Source organism: Salvelinus alpinus, chromosome 17 (assembly GCF_045679555.1).
Source record: "Salvelinus alpinus chromosome 17, SLU_Salpinus.1, whole genome shotgun sequence".
NCBI classification, from domain to species: domain Eukaryota; kingdom Metazoa; phylum Chordata; class Actinopteri; order Salmoniformes; family Salmonidae; genus Salvelinus; species Salvelinus alpinus.
The window spans coordinates 51,343,961-51,368,166 of record NC_092102.1 but is presented as its reverse complement, the minus strand read 5'-3'; the positions used below and the strand labels follow the sequence as shown (position 1 = coordinate 51,368,166).

Genomic DNA, 24,206 nt, shown 5'->3' with positions numbered 1-24,206 from the left:
GGCTTGAAAAACGAGAGAAACGGGGTAATAGTGTATTTGTCCATTTTGAGATGACGTAGTCAGTGTACGTGTGTGTAATATATATATATATATATATATATTTCCTCAAAAGCCATAATTTATCTAAGATAACAAAATAAATCTGTCAGATTTTGGGGACGAGAAAATCTTTGTGGCGCAATTTTGCATCTGACTGGGATGTTTAATGTAGTATTAAAGTGAAGAGGGGGGAAAAAATGTGTAATTCCCTTTATTGAATGACAACAGGCACTTCATTGAAGAATCCCTCCTATTACCCAATCTCTGACGAGGGGGGAGTCCCCCATGCTTCACAACCGAAACCGATCATACACATATGAACACATTTTGTGACGTTTTAATTTTTTTTACGTCAACAAGGTTGTTTTTTTTACGGCTGTTCGGCCGAAATACGGCCATCAACTTGGACGCCATAGCTTATTAATTAGCCTAGTTTTTGAAACTATATTTAACTACTAGCAATGTCGGTCAGTGCCATTTCTTACCGAATCTGTCCCAGTCCACATCGGAGATACTGTCCATAACAAGGGAGAAGTCGCACAGCACAACCGGTGGTAACTTGTACAAGTATACCTTTCTGATATCCCAGGACGACATATTTTTAAAACCTTGCTAGCCAACGCGTTACGTAGCTAGCAAGCTAAAGGTAACATTTATTTTTACGTTTTAAATTCACTACGGTAAAAACCATCACGCTATTAAAGCGAACCTTACTGCAATCGAGCCAGGGATGCTAACGTGGTTGTCCGTGATAAAAAAAACAAATTTAAAAGTATATAACAAAATCGGTTATTCAATAAGTTATTTCCCTGCTTCAAATATGCCTAAACTTCGCTGTCGCCAGCAAGCAGAACTTTCTCGTCAGACACGCCCCCCACATGATGGGCTACGTCATCATCCTCTGCCTTCATGGAAAAGTATCAGTTAATAGAATTTGATTTATTTTATATATATATATATATTATTTTTTTTGTATGCATTTAGTATTTTCTTGTATATACCGGTGTTGTTTTTTTAATGTTAGACATGTTTGATGTAGCCATGTGAGTTAATTGTGTTATTATTATTTTTTTTATGTAAGTATCAAAGTTTTGGCTGTGTTATTTTGTAAACTGTTTTGTAAGATATGTTTGTATATTGTGTTATATTTGTTAATTAAAAATAAAACATAACAAAATAAAAGTGAGCAACGTTTTTGGCTTTTCACATAGAATCATTCCTTCTTGAGAAATGTCTTTGTATTTCAATGGAATAGTATGTGCAGTGCATAGCAGTGAACCTACCTTGTCTCAATTCATTTATAAATCTTGTCAAAATGTCTCTTGCTAGCCCAATATTGCACTAAAGGGGCCTAATGTTACTCGTCCAAGGAGTGGTCTGGTAGGTCCATCCATGTACGTTTCGTTATTTTGTTTTCCGTTTGAAAACGGAGAATGGAAAAACGGAAAACGGCGGCTAATTTGTTGTTTTTTGTTTCTAAATTTGAAAAAAGAAAATCTGAAATCGACATATTTTCTCATTTATAGTGTCAGAATTGGACATGGAATAAGGGAAAAACAAATAACAGCACAGTTTATAAATTTTTTTATTTCTGTTTTTCATTTTGTTCAATAAGGGGAAGTACCCACCCCCTCATTGAATATTCACAAAGCTTAGAGGGGGTGTTTACAGCCTAGGTTGGCAGCACAAAGAAAGGATTAGACTGGGACAGGAAGATACAAATACTCATGTTAGCTAAGATACAGAACTTATTATGAAGTTGGCATGTAAATAGAACAAACTCAACAACTGAAAAAAGTTGGCTTGTACTAGCTAGCAGGCTGGCTATTGACTAGCGAGCAGGCTGGCTATTGACTAGCGAGCAGGCTGGCTATTGACTAGCGAGCAGGCTGGCTATTGACTAGCGAGCAGGCTAGCTATTGACTAGCGAGCAGGCTGGGTATTGACTAGCGAGCAGGCTGGCTATTGACTAGCGAGCAGGCTGGCTATTGACTAGCGAGCAGGCTGGCTATTGACTAGCGAGCAGGCTGGCTATTGACTAGCGAGCAGGCTGGCTATTGACTAGCGAGCAGGCTGGCTATTGACTAGCGAGCAGGCTGGCTATTGGCTAGCTAGCAGGCTGGCTATTGGCTAGCTAGCCCTACCTGGTTACTGGCTAGCTAGCAGGCTGGCTATTGGCTAGCTAGCAGGCTGGCTATTGGCTAGCTAGCAGGCTGGCTATTGGCTAGCTAGCCCTACCTGGTTACTGGCTATAGTCATGCTAGGTAGTGGAAGTAGGTTAGTCCCTCACAACCTTTTACAAGATGCTGCAGAAAGGTCATATTTCCCTATTACTTTCTGTTGCTAACTTAGCTAGTTCTTCTGTCGGCTGATAGTGTTTATTGACTGAGAAATAATGAACAGCAGTTACTGTAAATGGTTACCTATCTGGCACTTTGCATCGCTAACTTAGCTTTTACTTATTCAAACAATAATATCAAATTAAGCGATAGACAGTTCTCGTGTCTCTCTGTGTGTCTCTCTCTGTGTGTCTCTCTGTGTGTCTCTCTGTGTGTCTCTCTCTGTGTGTCTCTCTGTGTGTGTGTGTGTGTATGTCTCTCTGTGTGTCTCTCTCTGTGTGTGTGTGTGTGTGTATGTCTCTCTGTGTGTGAGTTCTGAATGTTACCGCAGGAGAAAAGCACAATATGGCATCTGAGCTGATCATCATGAGCTTCATGTAGTTCCATCATACAGTAAGTTAAAATTAGCCTTTTTATTGATATGGGTATACTTCAACAACAACCTTTCCTGCTCACTGAAAGGCAGACGTAGGCTATACTCTTCAGTTGTGAACACGACTATTGCTGTGTGACAAATGGTCTACTTCTCTGAATGCAGGTGTAAGATCTTAATTTGATCACCCTGTTGTTGCAGGAAAAGCACACTTTTAGTGTATTCAAGGTTTTAAAAGGCTTCTAAAGTTTGGAATTTCCACTTTAAAATGCCAGACTTGATTTACCACAATAAAACATATAGAAACTCTTACAAAAATGTAAATGATTTATAATCCACACAATAATTCACATTTTCTGTTGCTGCATGATGATTTTCCTGCTGTGAGAAAATGATCAAATTAAGATCCTACATCTGTACATACCCTCTTTGGGGGGGTTGATGATCAATGATGTGGAACCAGCCTAATATTACTTGGTTACTGATCCCCCTCACACACACACACACACACACACACATTCTTATCTCTCCCTTTCCTATCCCCTCTCTCTCTCTCTCTCTCTCTCTCTCTCTCTCTCTCTCTCTCTCTCTCTCTCTCTGTCTGTCTCTATGTGTATCTGTCTCTCTGTCTCTGTCACTCTCTGTCTTTCTCTGTCTCTTTCTGTCTCTGTTCTCTCTCTCTTTCTGTCTCTCTCTGTCTCTCTCTCTGTCTCTCTATGTGTATCTGTCTCTGTCTCTGTCACTCTCTCTGTCTCTTTTTGTCTCTCTCTGTCTTTCTCTGTCTCTCTCTGTCTCTTTCCTCTCTCTCTCTTGCACTCTCACTCTCACCCACACCAACAGGACCATTCACACAGTTCAGTCACTCAACCAGCCCTATCCAATCGACATGATGCTCTCAAGGTCCTGCACTACCGCCTCCTACGTTACAGCCTTATTCTGAAATGGATTCAATCGTTTTTTTTGCTCATTTCTAAATATTTTTTCAACTATCACATTTACATAAATATTCAGACCCTTTACTCAGTACTATGTTGAAGCACCTTTGGCGGCGATTACAGCCTCGGGTCTTCTTGGGTATGACGCTACAAGCTTAGCACATTTGTATTTGGGGAGTTTCTCCCATTGCATATCCTCTCAAGCTCTGTCAGGTTGCATGGGGAGCGTTACTGCACAGCTATTTTCAGGTCTCTCCAGAGATGTTCGATCGGGTTCAAGTCCAGGCTCTGGCTGGGCCACTCAAGGACATTCAGAGACTTGTCCCGAAACCTTTCCTGCATAGTCTTGGCTGTGTGCTTAAGGTCGTTGTCTTGTTGGAACGTGAACATTCGCCCCAGTCTGAGATCCTGAGCGCTCTGGAGCAGGTTTTCATCAAGGATCTCTCTGTACTTTGCTCCGTTCATCTTGGCAGCTGGGCGGCAAGTAGCCTAGTGGTTAGAGCATTGGATTAGTAACTGAAAGGTTGCAAGTTTGAATCCCCGAGCTGACAAGGTAAAAATGTCGTTCTGCCCCTGAACAAGGCAGTTAAACCACTGTTCCTAGGCCGTCAATGAAAATAAGAATTTGTTCTTAACTGACTTGCTTAGTTAAATAAAAGTAAAATATAAAAATCTTTCCCTTGACCCTGACTATTCTTCCAGTCCCCACAGCATGATGCTGCTACCACCATACTTGTTTTTGCGTTGTAATTATGGGGTGTTGTGCGTAGATTGATGAGGGGAAAAAACTATTTAATCTATTTTAGAATAAGGCTGTAACGTAACAAAATGTGGAAAAAGTAAAGGGGTCTGAATACTTTCCGAATGTCATTAAGTGGTAGACTTTCCCTGGGTGGTCCACCTGTCATTAAGTGGTAGACTTTCCCTGGGTGGTCCACCTGTCATTAAGTGGTGAGGCAGGCCAACAGACTAACACTCTGCCTCTTCAACTGCAAGCATTCCTGCACAGACTACACTTCCTATGATTATTTTAGGGCTCCCTGGGAGGGAGAGAGGGAGGGAGGGACTGTATGTATGTGTTGGTACTGTATGCACAATAAGGGATCAAATATTCTTAAATCTGACATGGTTTGAAATTAGTTTAATTAATCCTGCGTCAAGTCTCAAATATGGCTGAATTGTAGTGTATTTATAGAATAACCCGAGATGTACAAAAAAAGAATGTATCCACTAGATGGCAGTAATGTGCCACCACCTTTTAAAGAGCCCTAATGTGAGGGGGTTTTGCTATTCACCATTCAAGTACTGAGCAAATATCCAATTAATGAAATTCCCTGAATTTGCATTGGGAATGTTGCTTTGATGGATACTAGATATGACTGATTGTGATCATGTGACACGCAAAGTTCAAGTGTCATACAAAGTGGGTAATACAAAGCCCCCCCCCCCCCCCCCCCCCTCAACTCCTATCTGTCACTCACTGCATTAAATATCTTAAACATATACAGCTGAAGGTGTGGTCTGTACCTTGTGATTATTCAGTTTTGATAGCACAAATATTCACGTTGGTTCTCTCTGGCAGCGTAGCCTAGTGGTTAGAGTGTAGGGGCGGCAGGTCGCCTAGTGGTTAGAGTGTAGGGGCGGCAGGTCGCCTAGTGGTTAGAGTGTAGGGGCGGCAGGTCGCCTAGTGGTTAGAGTGTAGGGGCGGCAGGTCGCCTAGTGGTTAGAGTGTAGGGGCGGCAGGTCGCCTAGTGGTTAGAGCGTAGGACTAGTAACCGAAAGGTTGCAAGTTTGAATCACCGAGCTGACAAGGTACAAATCTGTCGTTCTGCCCCTTGAACAAGGAAGATAACCCACTGTTCCTAGGCCGTCATAAAAAATAAGAATGTGTTCTTAACTGACTTGCCTAGTTAAATAAAGGTTAAAAAAATATATTTAAAAAATAAAGATGCTTTTCTGAATTACTGCCATAGACATATGTTGAATACTCAGGTATGAATAAATGTAATTAAACCGTTGAAAACCCACCCACTTGCTGGCCAACCGATTTTCTCGTGGAGTTTTCATTCAATAGGGATTTCAGTACATTTATTTAAAGTCATCCCATTTAATACGCTGTACCTTTATTTGTGCGTCCCAAATGGCACCCTATTCCCAGTGTAGTGCACTACTTTACACCAGGTTCTATAGGGTAGTAGTGCACTACTATACACCAGGTTCTATAGGGTAGTAGTGCACTATACACCAGGTTCTATAGGGTAGTAGTGCACTACTTTAGACCAGGTTCTATAGGGTAGTAGTGCACTATACACCAGGTTCTATAGGGTAGTAGTGCACTACTTTACATCAGGTTCTATAGGGTAGTAGTGCACTACTTTACACCAGGTTCTATAGGGTAGTAGTGCACTACTTTAGACCAGGTTCTATAGGGTAGTAGTGCACTATACGCCAGGTTCTATGGGGTAGTAGTGCACTACTATACACCAGGTTCTATAGGGTAGTAGTGCACTATACACCAGGTTCTATAGGGTAGTAGTGCACTACTTTAGACCAGGTTCTATAGGGTAGTAGTGCACTACTTTACACCAGGTTCTATAGGGTAGTAGTGCACTATACACCAGGTTCTATAGGGTAGTAGTGCACTACTTTACACCAGGTTCTATAGGGTAGTAGTGCACTATACACCAGGTTCTATAGGGTAGTAGTGCACTACTTTACACCAGGTTCTATAGGGTAGTAGTGCACTACTTTAGACCAGGGTTTATAGGGTAGTAGTGCACTACTTTACACCAGGTTCTATAGGGTAGTAGTGCACTACTTTACACCAGAGTCTATAGGGTAGTAGTGCACTATACACCAGGTTCTATAGGGTAGTAGTGCACTATACACCAGGTTCTATAGGGTAGTAGTGCACTACTTTAGACCAGGTTCTATAGGGTAGTAGTGCACTACTTTACACCAGGTTCTATAGGGTAGTAGTGCACTACTTTACACCAGGTTCTATAGGGTAGTAGTGCACTACGTTAGACCAGGTTCTATAGGGTAGTAGTGCACTACTTTACACCAGGTTCTATAGGGTAGTAGTGCACTACTTTAGACCAGGTTCTATAGGGTAGTAGTGCACTACTTTACACCAGGTTCTATAGGGTAGTAGTGCACTACTTTAGACCAGGTTCTATAGGGTAGTAGTGCACTACTTTAGACCAGGTTCTATAGGGTAGTAGTGCACTACTTTACACCAGGTTCTATAGGGTAGTAGTGCACTACTTTAGACCAGGTTCTATAGGGTAGTAGTGCACTACTTTAGACCAGGTTCTATAGGGTAGTAGTGCACTACTTTAGACCAGGTTCTATAGGGTAGTAGTGCACTACTTTACACCAGGTTCTATAGGGTAGTAGTGCACTACTTTATACCAGGTTCTATAGGGTAGTAGTGCACTACTTTACACCAGGTTCTATAGGGTAGTAGTGCACTACTTTAGACCAGGTTCTATAGGGTAGTAGTGCACTACTTTACACCAGGTTCTATAGGGTAGTAGTGCACTACTTTACACCAGGTTCTATAGGGTAGTAGTGCACTACTTTAGACCAGGTTCTATAGGGTAGTAGTGCACTACTTTACACCAGGTTCTATAGGGTAGTAGTGCACTACTTTACACCAGGTTCTATAGGGTAGTAGTGCACTACTTTAGACCAGGTTCTATAGGGTAGTAGTGCACTACTTTAGACCAGGTTCTATAGGGTAGTAGTGCACTACTTTAGACCAGGTTCTATAGGGTAGTAGTGCACTACTTTACACCAGGTTCTATAGGGTAGTAGTGCACTACTTTATACCAGGTTCTATAGGGTAGTAGTGCACTACTTTACACCAGGTTCTATAGGGTAGTAGTGCACTACTTTAGACCAGGTTCTATAGGGTAGTAGTGCACTACTTTACACCAGGTTCTATAGGGTAGTAGTGCACTACTTTACACCAGGTTCTATAGGGTAGTAGTGCACTACTTTAGACCAGGTTCTATAGGGTAGTAGTGCACTACTTTACACCAGGTTCAGAATATTAGGGATCAATGAAAGGAAGCCATCTAGGCTTAAATACACACATATTCATCTCCTTTTCAGCACCAACTGGTAGATAACAATTTTAAAAAGTACTCTGATTTTGTATACTATTTAGAGTTAGGTAAGTATTTATCAATAAGAAAAAGACAGGTTTGGAGAGCCATTATGCACAAAATATATTGGTGAATCATAAATACAGTGGTTTGATTCATCCTGATGCCATATTCAACTGATCAATCCATGTAATATTGGAAGGTGAGAAAAGCGTACAATAGGGGTTGACCAGTAGTCCTATAAATCTACCTGAATATCTACCCTCACTAATGATGTAACTGCCATGACAACGGCCCGAGTCCAGTAGTCATGGTGACAAGTAGTCATGGACGTATGGTCTGCGTTCCATAGTGATTCAAATAGGCTACGTATCCCAAATTATTGCACGTACAGTACCAGTCAAAAGTTTGGACACACCTACTCATTCCAGGGTTTTTCTTTATTTTTACTATTTTCTACATCTAAATAATAGTAATAATAGAATAATAATAGTGAAGACATCAACACTATGACATCAACACTATGAAATTTTACTTTATTAAAATACAGTGGAAAAAGTCTGGGCATATAATGAGAACATTCTAGAAGTCAAAAATCAACTCAGTAGGTTTGGCGCTGTACTGTCATCGTGGCTACAGAAGCCTATAGCTCGGGTCTCCAAATGTCATCATTGCAAGTTACAAGGCCAGCATTTCATCAACATCACTGTGGAAAAGGTGATATGTTGATAAGCTTCAGTTTGCTGCCGTATGACTGTTTTCCACGTGTCCAGATCTAAAACAAGTGGTTATTTATATTTATTTATATTAAAATGACTTACTGTCACGCCCTGACCTTAGATATCTCTTGTTTTTCTTTATATTTTGATTAGGTCAGGGTGTGACTAGGGTGGGTACGCTAGTTTTGTATGTCTAGAGTTTTTGTATGTCTAGGGGTGTTGTCATCTAGGTGTTTTGTATGTCTAGGGGTTTTGTATGTCTATGTTGGCCTGATATGATTCCCAATCAGAGACAGCTGTTTGTCATTGTCTCTGATTGGGGATCATATTTAGGTAGCCATTTTCCTCGTTTGTGTTGTGGGATCTTGTCTACATTGAGTTGCCTGAGTGCATACCAGTAGGTTCACGGTTCGTTTAGTTGTTTTGTTAGGTGAGTTTCTCTTTATTAAAATGATGTGGAACTCTACTCACTCTACTTGGTCTCATCTTTACGACGATCGTGACACTTACTCTGTTAGCTATCTCTTATCTGTAGCGCTTATCAAGTTGTAAATTACAGTGATAGAGAATGGTGTTATTTCTATCGAAAAATATAAAGTAGATGTTGTTCCACTTGGAACTGATGGGTTCATCGTTTCAGAATGAATAAGGTCAGAAAACAGTGTTATTGAAATAGAACAACGGGAGAAATTCTAGCCCTGTAACCCCCCTCCCCTCCATAAGTCCAGTGAATATCCTACGAGGGGCGTGTACTTCCCAGTATGAATAAAACTAAAAATCCAAAAATGTAATAGATCGTTGATTTTCATTTGTTAATTCCATGTCAAATTTTTGACAATAAATTAGAAAAGAAAATGATTTCCGATTTGCAAATTCAGTAATGAAAAACGAGACATTTTCCACTCTGCATTTTGGCTCAAATTAACTAAATGTACACAAGACCCTACACAGGGATCACCGATCTTACATATTCTGTTTAAAGGGCGAATTTGATCTAGAAGCCAAAGCAACCAAATACTTCATCTAAACGTGAATCGATTCTCAATTGCGGTACGGTTCTATAAACATAAATCCCTCTACTTTCATATCACATCAAAATAATTTCACAAATACACACTCACTTTACACTTTTAACCAGGTTTAAAACAGTTGCAGCAGACAGTATTTTTTCAGCGACAATATGTCTGTGGCATCTGTCCTTCATTTACACACAGCCGTTTGGAGACGCAGATAGTTAATTAGCACAGGTAGTCAGTCCACTATGTCTTCCGTGTGTTTTCCATTAACAAGAGCTGTAACATGGAATTATGGCCACGTGGGAACCCTAACCCTATAAAGGTGTGTATCAACGTAATCTTTTGTTTTTTGAAAATTATTTATTTATTGCTAATATGAAAGAGAAGGTCCTTATGCATCCAAAACCATACCGCAAGCGATACGTGTTAATGTTCAGACCGAACGTCTCGGCTCTTAATAACCCCCCCCACCCCTACAGAAGACGCTTTCGTCCAATGACTTTTATTGTAATGTATTGGAACTGAGTCAAGAACTACCCGAGGGCCTCTTCTCACATAGGGGCCAACACATAGCAACAGATTGTAACACCAGATCATGTCATTTAAAAACAAAACATGTGGAAATCTGTTATACTAGGAGTTACAGGTTAGGTACTGTTTGGTGTAGCATGTTAGCAATTTATTTTTACTTTTATTAAACTAGGCAAGTCAGTTAAAGAATAAATTCTTATTTACAATGACGGCCTACCGGAGAACTGTGGGTTAACTGCCTTGTTCAGGGGCAGAACGACAGATTTTTAATCTTGTCAGCTCGGGGATTCGATCCAGCAACCTTTCAGTTACTGGCCCAACGCTCTAACCACTAGGCTACCTGCCGCCTCTACACTCTAACCACTAGGCAACCTGCCACCCTGCAATACTGTTTTAATCCTCGATTTGTGAAAACAGGAGAACATTATTAAAATAAATCATTTTTTTTGCTCCATGAAGTAATCCATTAATGTGTACGCAGCCATCTTGCCTATTTCAAGTCTTCTCTCATTTTCTAAATTCAAACAGACCCCCTGCAACTGGGTGTGTGTTTGTGTAATTTGATCGATGTCCTTTCACCTTCAGTTCAGAGAGAGGGAGACTGGTTCAGCTCAGAAAGAAAACCCTGTTACTGTGACAGAAAAGTAGCCTGCCTCTAGTCAGGTTACAAATTACACATTGGGGACACCCCAATAAAAACTATTATCTCCTGAAATGTAGACTCATTCACAACTTCCCTCAAATCTAAAAGCATTGGATTGGTGGAGGTATGGGCTAGCTAGAGGGAGTGGATTGGTGGAGGTAATGGGCTAGCTAGAGGGAGTGGATTGGTGGAGGTATGGGCTAGCTAGAGGGAGTGGATTGGTGGAGGTATGGGCTAGCTGGAGGGAGTGGATTGGTGGAGGTATGGGCTAGCTGGAGGGAGTGGATTGGTGGAGGTATGGGCTAGCTGGAGGGAGTGGATTGGTGGAGGTATGGGCTAGCTGGAGGGAGTGGATTGGTGGAGGTATGGGCTAGCTGGAGGGAGTGGATTGGTGGAGGTATGGGCTAGCTGGAGGGAGTGGATTGGTGGAGGTATGGGCTAGCTGGAGGGAGTGGATTGGTGGAGGTATGGGCTAGATGGAGAGAGTGGATTGGTGGAGGTATGGGCTAGATGGAGGGAGTGGATTGGTGGAGGTATGGGCTAGCTGAAGGGAGTGGATTGGTGGAGGTATGGGCTAGCTGGAGGGAGTGGATTGGTGGAGGTATGTGCTAGCTGGAGGGAGTGGATTGGTGGAGGTATGGGCTAGCTAGAGGGAGTGGATTGGTGGAGGTATGGGCTAGCTGAAGGGAGTGGATTGGTGGAGGTATGGGCTAGCTGGAGGGAGTGGATTGGTGGAGGTATGGGCTAGCTGAAGGGAGTGGATTGGTGGAGGTATGGGCTAGCTAGAGGGAGTGGATTGGTGGAGGTATGGGCTAGCTGGAGGGAGTGGATTGGTGGAGGTATGGGCTAGCTGGAGGGAGTGGATTGGTGGAGGTATGGGCTAGCTAGAGGGAGTGGATTGGTGGAGGTATGTGCTAGCTGAAGGGAGTGGATTGGTGGAGGTATGGGCTAGATGGAGAGAGAGGATTGGTGGAGGTATGGGCTAGCTGGAGGGAGTGGATTGGTGGAGGTATGGGCTAGTTGGAGAGAGTGGATTGGTAGAGGTATGGGCTAGCTGGAGGTATGGGCTAGCTGGAGGGAGTGGATTGGTGGAGGTATGGGCTAGCTGGAGGGAGTGGATTGGTAAAGGTATGGGCTAGCTGGAGGGAGTGGATTGGTAGAGGTATGGGCTAGCTAGAGGGAGTGGATTGGTGGAGGTATGGGCTAGCTGGAGGGAGTGGATTGGTGGAGGTATGGGCTAGCTGGAGGGAGTGGATTGGTAGAGGTATGGGCTAGCTAGAGGGAGTGGATTGGTGGAGGTATGGGCTAGCTGGAGGGAGTGGATTGGTGGAGGTATGGGCTAGCTGGAGGGAGTGGATTGGTAGAGGTATGGGCTAGCTAGAGGGAGTGGATTGGTGGATGTATGAATATATGTGGCATGGCTCTAGTCAGGGTTCGGATATGAATTACACACGTGGAGATGTAAAGTGACTCGTGGTTGCCCAAATGAATGTCGCCCAAATGAATGAATGAATGAATGAAAAAAATAATGTTTACACACAAGACAATATAGATATATGTTGTTTACTAGTATGTTTGTTACATAGAATCAAACAAACAGATATATTACTATAAAAATTACTAACAAAAACTATGCTTTGTAGTTTCAGGAAAGCAAAGACATGGCTTGGAAATGGCATAACAATAATACATTATAACCCTTGACACCAGGAACGTGTGTTTGTTTCATTAAAATAGTTTTGCTAACATTTAGGACTACCCATCCCCCTTTGCATTACTAGTTGAAACTAAATGAAAAAAAATATCTAAATCAAATGACTAATTCAGACAACAACAAAATACATAGAAAAGGATGATGAGTGTCCTGTAAGGTAACGGACTATATAAAGTGCAGATCTTTAATTTTTGTGTTTCATACACTGGCCATGATTTAAATATTATCTCATATAAAGCCGTGGTCGGAAGGGATAAGGCAGGCTAATGATGACCAATTATTTGATACTATTATTAATAATAATAATAATAACAATAATAATGATGCTAATCAACAACAACAATTTCCCAAAGTGCTAAAACAAGATACGAAAAACAACAAAATCTCTTAAAATTGTCAAAAAGGTCTTATGAGATATTCGTTATTGCAACTTATAGTACTCAGTTACTCTAAATACGTTTTTGTTTAAATGAAAAAAAATGAAAGCAGGCAAATGATCGTCAAACTGAGAAAATACTTTTATCTATTACTCTATAATACACTCAAAGCATAGAATAGCAACAAGAGGCAAATACACAATCGACCACAGTATAAATTATAGTACTTCAAGGCACAAGACTATGTTAAATAGACAGTCAACTTCTTCTCCAGAAGCGGACTTTTTGAATTTGTATCAAAGTTTACTCTGTTTTAATTTCAACTAGAATTAGCATTTATTAAATAAATAATAAATAATAATTTAAATAAAGATTAATCCTATACGTCAATGTCACCTATTACACAATTGACGCATAGGGATAGAAGTGTAGGGAGAAAATTAAAAGCAAATTGAATAATGACATAAAAACGTATATTCACTCGTTTTTCTTTATATAATATTGCTTTTGTAAAAAGCAGTGATTTGGTGTGGGAAAGGGACAGTTTAAACAGCATTGTCAAAGCTACCATGTCTGAAATAGTTCAATCTAACATCCTGAAGCAGGGGGAATGAAGACATACAAAATCTCTAGAAAAGTATACGGACAACTCTCCTTCACCAAAAGAAAACACGAGTCCTGGTAAGCTGCCACGTTCATTTATTTCCATAAATATAGTATATATTTTTTAATGAATTGTTCTTTATTTCTTCTTCACTACATGCTATCACATCAAAAGCCTGTCTAGCTGTGTCCATGAAATTACATTCTATACCACTGGATATTTCTTTCATCAAATCCAATAGAAAAATTAGGGACTTATTACTTAATAACAGGCAAACATCACAATCAACTACAGGTTGGTTACATACTGAGTGAGAGTTGAGTCCAAACAGACGTTATAACCTGTTATATATTATATATATATATATATAACCTGTTATTAACCTTAACTCTCACTTAAGGAATGCAAGATCCTCGTTGTGAAATTGTAGCCTGGTCCCAGATCTGTTTGTTCCTAGGGTCGTTACGTTGGCAAGACGACACAAACAGATCTGGGACTAGGCTAGTAAATTGTTCAACCCACCCACTTCTCTCCTCAGACCATAGTTTAATTTTACTGGAATAAAATACAATGTTTTTAATCAAAGGCCACATCTGTCACACAATACAGTGTATAATGTAAATCCGCAAAGCAAGGCACTTGCCCTTAGATTGCAGCTCAGCTAGCCAGACTGGCAATGGTGTTCACTTGAACCTGATTCTACTGCAGAGCCAAACCATGCCTAGCTGTACTGGGTTGCCTCGGTTCCTTGCTGGAAAGGAAACAGAACCAGCAGAGTCCGGGTCAGTTCAGCCCTACAGAGTGAACCAGGTAATGGAGACATTGAGCTTCGATGCTGTCCGGGTCAGTTCAGCCCTACAGAGCGAACCAGGTAATGGAGACATTGAGCTTCGACGCTGTCCGGGTCAGTTCAGCCCTACAGAGCGAACCAGGTAATGGAGACATTGAGCTTCGACGCTGTCCGGGTCAGTTCAGCCCAACAGAGTGAACCAGGTAATGGAGACATTGAGCTTCGACGCTGTCCGGGTCAGTTCAGCCCAACAGAGTGAACCAGGTAATGGAGACATTGAGCTTCGACGCTGTCCGGGTCAGTTCAGCCCAACAGAGTGAACCAGGTAATGGAGACATTGAGCTTCGATGCTGTCCGGGTCAGTTCAGCCCTACAGAGTGAACCAGGTAATGGAGACATTGAGCTTCGATGCTGTCCGGGTCAGTTCAGCCCTACAGAGTGAATCAGGTAATGGAGACATTGAGCTTCGATGCTGTCCGGGTCAGTTCAGCCCTACAGAGTGAACCAGGTAATGAAGACATTGAGCTTCGATGCTGTCCGGGTTAGTTCAGCCCAACAGAGTGAACCAGGTAATGGAGACATTGAGCTTCGATGCTGTCCGGGTCAGTTCAGCCCAACAGAGTGAACCAGGTAATGGAGACATTGACCTTCGATGCTGTCCGGGTCAGTTCAGCCCTACAGAGTGAACCAGGTAATGGAGACATTGAGCTTCGATGCTGTCCGGGTCAGTTCAGCCCTACAGAGGGAACCAGGTAATGGAGACATTGAGCTTCGATGCTGTCCGGGTCAGTTCAGCCCTACAGAGCGAACCAGGTAATGGAGACATTGAGCTTCGATGCTGTCCGGGTCAGTTCAGCCCTACAGAGTGAACCAGGTAATGGAGACATTGAGCTTCGATGCTGTCCGGGTCAGTTCACCCCAACAGAGTGAACCAGGTAATGGAGACATTGAGCTTCGATCCAGTCCTCAAGTCCACACTGATCACAATGACAGAATTTCAGGACATACAGTGCATTTGGAAAGTATTCAGACCCCTTGACTTTTTCAACATTTTGTTATGTTACAGCCTTATTCTAAAATGTATTAAATATTTACACACATTACCCCATAATGACAAAGCGAAATCTGTTATATTTTTTATTTTAGCAAATGTATATATATATATATATATATATATAAAAATATATATATATTTACATAAGTATTCAGACCTTTTGTTATGAGACTCGAAATTGAGCTCAGGTGCATCCTGTTTCCATTGATCATCCTTGAGATGTTTGTAAAACTTGATTGGAGTCCACCTGTGGTAAATTCAATTGATTGGACATGATTTGGAAAGGCACACACCTGTCTATATAAGGCCCCACAGTTGACAGTGCATGTCAGAGCAAAAACCAAGCCATGAGGTTGAAGGAATTGTCTGTAGAGCTCCGAGACAGGATTGTGTCGAGGCACAGATCTGGGGAAGGATACCCAAAAAGTTCTGCAGCATTGAAGGTCCCTAAGAACACAGTGGCCTCCATCATTCTTAAATGGAAGAAGTTTGGAACCATCAAGAGCTGGCCACCCAAACTAAGCAATCTGGGGAGAAGGGCCTTGGTCAGGGAGTTGACCAAGAACCCGATGGTCACTGTGACAGAGCTCTAGAGTTCCTCTGTGGAGATGGGAGAACCTTCCAGAAGGACAACCATCTCTGCAGCACTCCACCAATCAGGCCTTTATGGTAGAGTGGCCAGACGGAAGCCACTCCTCAGTAAAAGGCACATGACAGCCCGCCTGGAGTTTGCCAAAAGGCATCTAAAGGACTCTCAGACCATGAGAAACAAGATTCTCTGGTCTGATGAAACCAAGATTGAACTCTTTGGCCTGAATGCCAAGTGTCACATCTGGAGGAAACCTGACACCATCCCTACGGTTAAGGTTGGTGGTGGCAACATCATGCTGTGGGGATGTTTTTCAGGGGCAGGGTCTGGGAGACTAGTAAGGATCGAGGGAAAGATGAACGGAGCAAAGTACAGAGAGATCCTTGATGAAATCCTGCTCCAGAGCACTCAGGACGGCGAAGGTTCACCTTCCAACAGGACAACGACCCTAAGCACACAGCCAAGACAACGCAGGAGTGGCTTCGGGACAAGTCTCTGAATGTCCTTGAGTGGCCCAGACTTGAACCCGATCGAACAACTCTGGAGAGACCTGAAAATATCTGTGCTGCGACGCTCCTCATCCAACCTGACAGAGCTTGAGAGGATCTGCAGAGAAGAATGGGAGAAACTCCCCAAATACAGGTGTGCCAAGATTATACCGTCATACCCAAGAAGACTTGAGGCTGTAATCGTTGCCAAAGGTGCTTCAACAAAGTACTGAGTAAAGGGTCTGAATACTTATGTAAATGTAATATTTCCGGGGGGTTTTTTCTTATAGAAATTTCTAAAAACCTGATTTTACTTTCTCATTATGGGGTATTGTGACGTCATAATAGGGTATTGTGTGTAGCCTGATGAGGGGAAAAAACGATTTAATCCATTTTAGAATAAGTCTGTAACGTAACAAAATGTGGAAAAAATCAAGGGGTCTGAATACTTTCCGAATTCACTGCAAGTAACCAATTTGTTTTTTCCATCCTACTTTTGCTATTTACTATACCCAATTTCTGCTTCATTAAATATTAAAATGCAAAATGAAAAGTGCATATTTTGCCTTCAAACTGCTGTAACGGACTGACCCTCCTCTAGCCTCCACCTCCAGGTTTCTAGACCAGCGGAGACATATTACTGAAGACTGAGTCCGAACCTGGTACTGGTTAAACCCTTTCACACTACGGAGCTGAGCTGACAAAAGCTGAATCGCACTGCACTGACCTGGTTCCGCATCCACCATAGTTGCTGGAACTGTGCTGGAAATAATATCGGAGACAGCTCAGCTCAGTAGGGTGGGAAAGGGTATTTGTGTAGTGTAAGAGCTTCTTGTGATGATCTGCAGAGAGAGGGGGGGAGAGAAAGTGCTGGAGGGGGAAGAGAGAGAGGGGGGTGGGGGAGAACGAGAGAGAGGGGGGAGAGAAAGCGCTGGAGGGGGAAGAGAGAGAGGGGGGTGGGGGAGAACGAGAGAGAGGGGGGAGAGAAAGCGCTGGAGGGGGAAGAGAGAGAGGGGGGTGGGGGAGAACGAGAGAGAGGGGGGGAGAGAAAGCGCTGGAGGGGGAAGAGAGAGAGGGGGGTGGGGGAGAACGAGAGAGAGGGGGGAGAGAAAGCGCTGGAGGGGGAAGAGAGAGAGGGGGGTGGGGGAGAACGAGAGAGAGGGGGGGAGAGAAAGCGCTGGAGGGGGAAGAGAGAGAGGGGGGTGGGGGAGAACGAGAGAGAGGGGAGAGAGAAAGCGCTGGAGGGGGAAGAGAGAGAGGGGGGTGGAGGAGAACGAGAGAGAGGGGGGAGAGAAAGCGCTCGAGGGGTAAGAGAGAGAGGGGGGTGGGGGAGAACGAGAGAGAGGGGGAGAGAAAGCGCTGGAGGGGGAAGAGAGAGAGGGGGGTGGGGGAGAACGAGAGAGAGAGAAAGAGCCACTGGGAGTTCACTCAGTAAAACAGTCAACTTGTACCAAAACTTCCAAACTGCAACAATGCAGATGGTGTGATTATGTCAGGTTTTTTGATACACTAGACTTTTAACAGTTCTTTCTCCCCGCGTTGTTGTGAATTTGAAGATATTACATAGCCCTTTGTGAGCAAGAGAGCTCGTATTATCCATTGTGCCCCTCCCTAGTCACTAGGGCAAGAGGCGAAGCAAAAGGAGAGATATGGGCCATATCCAAACTATTGTTTGTCTACAATTTGTATTTTATTGAGGAGGAAAAAGCCCCCTTCTAGTAAATATAGGACATATTCTCCAGGTGGAGACAGGGGTGGGGGCAGGTGGAGACAGGGGGGGGGGGCAGGTGGAGACGGGGGGGGGGGGGTCTGAACTTTCACAGTTCTTACATCTGATCTACAGAAAGTCAAAAAAATTCTCGTGCAGATTTGTAAAAAATTATATTTATATTTTGTGACGTCTGGTGTTGTGCCAAAACTGAGTACTACTGTTTAAGGCAAACTACTGTAACAGGTCAACTCTACACAACATCCATACTGTCGTCACGATGTCCATTACAGAGAATTCCAGATTTAACATATTGTTGTATTAAAGTAATAATAATCTATACTATCATAATATGTAAAGAAGTCAATAACAAATAGATCTCTGGAGTTTTGACATGCAAGAATAAGTTTTTTTTCAGATTCAAGACTGAGTACAGATTAGAAACAAGGTTTTCTGGTCAGGGCCGATTACGGTAAATTTATGGAATTGCTTCTTGTCACGTTCTGACCATAGTTCTTGTGTGTTTTACTTGTTTTAGTGTTGGTCAGGACGTGAGCTGGGTGGGCATTCTATGTTGTGTGTCTAGTTTGTCTGTTTCTATGTTTGGCCTAATATGGTTCTCAATCAGAGGCAGGTGTTTTGTGTTGTCTCTGATTGGGAATCATATTTAGGTGGCTTGTTTTGTGTTGGGGTTTGTTTCCTGTCTTTGTGTTCGTTTCACCAGAGAGGACTGTTTCGGTTTGCCACGTTTGTTATTTTTTGTATTTTGTTAATTGTTCACGTTTTCGTCTTGTTTATTAAAGCATGTTGAACACGAGCTACGCTGCGTCTTGGTCCGATCCCTGCTACACCTCCTCTTCAGACGAAGAGCAGGAAGGCTGCCGTTACACTTCTGTGTGAGTGAGGGATTGAGTGCAGGGTAAAACTCATTAAAACATTTGTTATTGAGCCAGAAGAAAAAAAAGGCATGTTTTAAACTAATGTAATTAACTAATGTAATTAGCGAGACATTGTTAATGGGGTGAAACAAAACAGATTTATAATTTTGCTTGTTGATCAACACACAAATTGTAGACTATTGTCTGCGTAGGAATGCCGACTTCTGCTCACTGCAGATTTGATTGAATACCAACCATACGTTTTAAATCTGACCGACTATGATGTCACTCTTCGCATGATTTCTTATCTAAAAACACTGGTAGGTTCTAGTTTCCTAAAACCCTCTATAGTGACCATGGAGTAGGTTCTAGCTTCCTAAAACCGCCTAAAACCACTAGCAGGCGTTATGCGTTTTGACTTCCTACCTGCGATTTTAAACTAAAGGAAAGCAACTAGTCTAACACAGCTAACAAAGTTTCATGAAGCCACGAGTACAGAAGATAATCCAGTTGCTGTGTTGACATTCATAGTGGCTGCGTCAAAACTGGAATATTTAATAATCAAATGCTCTATTTGAAATACATTTTTTAGAACAGGACTGAATAAAAAATAAAAGATTAATGGTAGACTTGACTAAATGACGTCGCCACGAACAGTAGCGGAGATATTGAGATGATCAAGTATTGCTCTCACACAGTATCTGCACATGTGTACTGGTTCGATTTTCCTCGGGACCAAAACAGTGGAGAAGTTGAGCCTCGTGCTTCTAAGCGCCTAGTTGTAGTGGAAATTGACCCACTATGCGGTCTACTTTTTAATTATTGACAACAAAAAAATTCCCCCCCAAACACAACAGACAACAAAACAACTTCCTCCAGCGGGTTTGGTTATTTATATTGTCTTTGGGATGTCATTTGAGTATATAGAAAACTTTTGATACTTTAGGTATTGACAACAACAACAAAAACAACAACAAAAAAATTGGGGGGACGAATCTATGGAGCATTGGCTATTATAATGCCTGGGTCCAGTTGTGCTTTTAGCTTCCTCTCTGACTGTGGGGAAACAGTTTAGGAGAAACTGAGTACATGGAAATTTTACCATCTCATTTGCATTACTAGTAAAAAAATAAATAATACTGTTTTAATGATTGGTATTCTATTATTTGCTTCTGTGTATTTGTGGGACTACAGTCAGCCTCCATTACATAAGTAAACGACGAGAAAAGGCATCAGTAGAATTGTAATTGTAATTGAACCTGTTTTCAGGAGCCAAACATTCATCAAACCACACGTCATTGGTGTATCTAGGCCTCTAAAACCCTGTGGTTTCATCACCTCAACCATCAGATAGGAAGTTATCGGTAGGCCTCTAAAACCCTGTGGTTTCATCACCTCAACCATCAGATAGGAAGTTATCGGTAGGCCTCTAAAACCCTGTGGTTTCATCACCTCAACCATCAGATAGGAAGTTATCGGTAGGCCTCTAAAACCCTGTGGTTTCATCACCTCAACCATCAGATAGGAAGTTATCGGTAGACCTCTAAAACCCTGTGGTTTCATCACCTCAACCATCAGATAGGAAGTTATCGGTAGGCCTCTAAAACCCTGTGGTTTCATCACCTCAACCATCAGATAGGAAGTTATCGGTAGGCCTCTAAAACCCTGTGGTTTCATCACCTCAACCATCAGATAGGAAGTTATCGGTAGGCCTCTAAAACCCTGTGGTTTCATCACCTCAACCATCAGATAGGAAGTTATCGGTCAGAATCAAGAGTGTTTTCGTTTCAAAGCTTCAGGAGGTAGTCCCAAATGATACCCTCTTCTCTATGTAGTGCACTACTTTTAGGGTTCTGGTCTAAAGTAGTGCACTACTTTTAGGGTTCTGGTCTAAAGTAGTGCACTACGTTTAGGGTTCTGGTCTAAAGTATTGCACTACTTTTAGGGTCCTGGTCTAAAGTATTGCACTACATAGGGAATAGGGTACCATTTGGGACGCATGGACATATTATAGGTTGAGGAAAACTTATGTCACCTAAATGAATAGGCCTGGACTGTAGAGTGTGGACTGGAAACCGAGGCTTCATCCAAAATGGCACCCTAGTCCCTATACAGTGCACTACTTTAGACTAGAACCCTATTCCCTATACAGTGCACTACTTTAGACCAGAGCCCTATGGCACCCTATTCCCTATATATAGTGCACTACTTTAGACCAGAGCCCTATGGCACCCTATTCCCAATACAGTGCACACTGTTTGACCAGGACCCTATAAGCAGTGCATTAAAATAAGGAATAGGGTGCCATTTTGGACTCACCCTGCGTTCTGCGGTAATAAGAGGATGCTACAACAGAAGCAGTGGCAGCTTGCATGGCATATGTATATTGTGAGGCCTCTATCCACGGAGCACAGAATAACAGCATTGGCAAGTCCACTTTATAAAGGGCCAGACAGGACATGTGCCTTGGCTTTAGGCAAATCCAACCCTGTTTCAGTCCCATTTTAACAATGGTATCTTAAACCATGGATTCCATAGTTTCCGGCTGATGATGTATACGGGAAGTGTAGGTCCTCCACGTCCTGTAAGCTTTGAGCAAAGGATCATGGGTCGCAGTGGATGACTAACAGGTTTAAAGCAAAAAGAAAGAACAAAACAATTACCAAAAAAATTATCAGGAAGCAATCTGTTTTGGGATGTCCATTAAGCTGCGTTATTTGTTTGTCAATAAACAGATAAACAGCCCAACCCACAGAAAGAACATCAACCAACAGCTGCCTTTTGTTTTTATGTACACATTTTCTGTTTGTTGTTTTCTTACAAAATCCACTGCTGCACTAAACGTCTCCTCTCTCCTTACAGACATGGGTCCTGCAACGCAGTCAACTAACCCTTTCAGTGACCGGTGTCCGAGACTCGACCGTCTCCTCCCGGCTAGGTCTGGGTACGGCTGAGACGGTCTCCTCCCGGCTAGGTCTGGGGACGACTAAGAAGGATACAATGTCTCTCAAATCCCTCCCTTCCACCGTCCCTGCTGCCATGTCCACTTGATGCTTGTTGGCCCTGGTGTCATCCATTCCCACCACTGCAGCTACCGGAGGCTTTGGACACCTGTCCTGTCTGACCTCCCTGACCTCCTCTCTCTCTCCTCTGGCCGTGGTGGTGTTGGCCCGGCAGGGCCCCCTGGAGGTGCTCAGGTCCTGGGGCTCATTCTGCAGGAGTGCCCCTGGCCTCACCGAGGCCCTGGCTGTATGGGAGACTAGGCCCATAGTCAAGCCGGGGAAGTGATGGTGAGGGGGCCGCTGGGAGGGTGGGGGAGGAGGATCCTCCACTACAGAGGAGTGACTGTGGCGACGGTGGTGGTGGTGGTGAAGGTGTTTGTGCGGCGTACGCTCTTTTCTCTTGTGGCTGTGACTCTTTGGGGTAGTGATGCTACTGCTGCTGCCGCCTCCGCTGGCCCCACCACTGTCGTCTGCGGTCAGCCCGGCAGTCACGGGACTGTCCTTGTGCATCCTCCCTGGACTCTTTGGCAGCTTCTGTCCCTGATCCTTCTGTCCCTGATCCTTCTGTCCCTGATCCTTCTGTCCCTGATCCTTCTGTCCCTGGTCTGTCCTCTCTGCTGCCACCACCACCACAGCACTCCCTGCCCCAGCTATAGCTGGAATGTCTTTCGACTCCTCAACAGTTTCTCTGGTCTTGCGTTTCTTGATGGGTAGAGCGGTCTGCTGCACTGTCTTAGTGGAAGACTCCTTCTGAGCTTTCCTTTTGGCTTCTGCGGCGACGATAGCAACCGCTGCGTAGGAGGAAGTACTGGAATCCGCCACCCCAACTGCCGCTGACACCAACCCTGGCTTACGCGCCCGCTTTTTCGGAGCAGTCTGCAGTTGTGTCTCCGCCTTCCTTTTCCGTCCAGGGCGCATCGTGGCGACTACGACCTGCGATGGCGGCTGCCCCGCCGCTTCAGATGCCTTGGATGCGCTGAAAGGTATTTTGACCAAGAGCCTCCCAGGACTCTTCTCCACCACACGCTTCATTGCCACGCCCTCCATGGCCGGGCGTAACTTCCCACTCCCCTTCGGCCGACCCCGGCCCCTCCCTGACGGTTTCATCACCTTGGGTTTCTTTGGGGGTCTCTTCTCGCGGCGGGAGGGACTGCCTCGCCCTGTCACGGTGAAGTCGAAGTCGTTGGGGTTGGTGGCGGTGTCTCCTACCTTCTGGAAGAAGGCGATCAGCTCCACCTTGGATCGGAAGGCTTTCCCCTCTGGGCTGAAATACAGATCACAACGAACGTCCCGACTGTAAACGGATCTGTAAACCTCCTAACTGTTAATGGATCTGCAAACTTCCTTTCTGTAAACGGATCTGCAAACTTCCTAACTGTAAACGTCCTAACGGTAAACCGATCTGTAAATGTAATTTCTGTAAACGTCCTAACATTTAACATTTCTGTAATCGTCATTTCTGTAAACGGATCTGCAAACTTCCTAACTGTAAACGTCCTAACGGTAAACCGATCTGTAAATGTAATTTCTGTAAACGTCCTAACATTTAACATCTCTGTAATCGTAATTTCTGTAAACGGATCTGTAAACGTCCTTTCTGTAAAGATACAGTTGAAGTCGGAAGTTTACATACTCTTAGGTTGGAGTCATTAAAACTAGTTTTTCAACCACTCCACAAATTTCTTGTAAACAAACTATAGTTTTGGGAAGTCGTTTAGGACACCTACTTCGTGCATGACACAAGTAATTTTTACAACAATTTTTACAGACAGATTATTTCACTTATAAGTCACTGTATCACAATTCCAGTGGGTCAGAAGTTTACACACACTAAGTTGACTGTGCCTTTAAACAGCTTGGAAAAATTCCAAAAAATGATGTCATGGCTTTAGAAGCTTCTGATAGGCTAATTGACATCATTAGAGTCAATTGGAGGTGTACCTGTGGATGTATTTCAAGGCCTACCTTCAAACTCAGTGCCTCTTTGCTTGACATCATGGAAAAATCTAAAATCAGCCAAGACCTCAGAAAAAACATTGTAGACCTCCACAAGTCTGGTTCATCCTTGGGAGCAATTTCCAAACGCCTGAAGGTACCACGTTCATCTGTACAACCAATAGTTCACACGTATAAACACTATGAGACCACGCAGCCGGCATACCGCTCAGGAAGGAGACGTGTTCTGTCTCCTAGAGATGAATGTAGTTGGTGCGAAAAGTGCAAATCAATCCCAGAACAACAGCAAAGGACCTTGTGAAGATGCTGGAGGAAACAGGTACAAAAGTATCTATATCC

At 43.2% G+C, this 24,206-nt stretch overlaps 2 protein-coding genes across 5 annotated transcripts in view; both read right to left on the bottom strand.

Annotated features, from left to right (window-relative positions):
• irak1 (interleukin-1 receptor-associated kinase 1) overlaps positions 1-1,439 on the bottom strand; it is a 42,023-nt gene extending 40,584 nt beyond the window's left edge. The window contains exon 1 of one of the 2 annotated variants that reach the window (XM_071349378.1): positions 1,323-1,439. Coding sequence is in view for 1 of the 2 variants with exons in the window: in XM_071349377.1 (XP_071205478.1) it covers positions 525-636 (112 nt within the window). In the remaining variant the exon portion in view is untranslated. Of the gene's footprint in view, positions 1-524; positions 925-1,322 lie in introns of those variants that run through there. The other variant, XM_071349377.1, reaches the window with a different exon arrangement.
• A 10,817-nt stretch (positions 1,440-12,256) lies between these two features.
• LOC139543145 (methyl-CpG-binding protein 2-like) overlaps positions 12,257-24,206 on the bottom strand; it is a 33,331-nt gene continuing 21,381 nt past the window's right edge. For all 3 annotated transcript variants that reach the window (XM_071349374.1, XM_071349375.1, XM_071349376.1), the window contains exon 3: positions 12,257-23,175. In XM_071349374.1, coding sequence (XP_071205475.1) covers positions 21,792-23,175 — 1,384 coding nt within the window. In that variant the 3' untranslated portion in view covers positions 12,257-21,791. The remainder of the gene's footprint in view (positions 23,176-24,206) is intronic.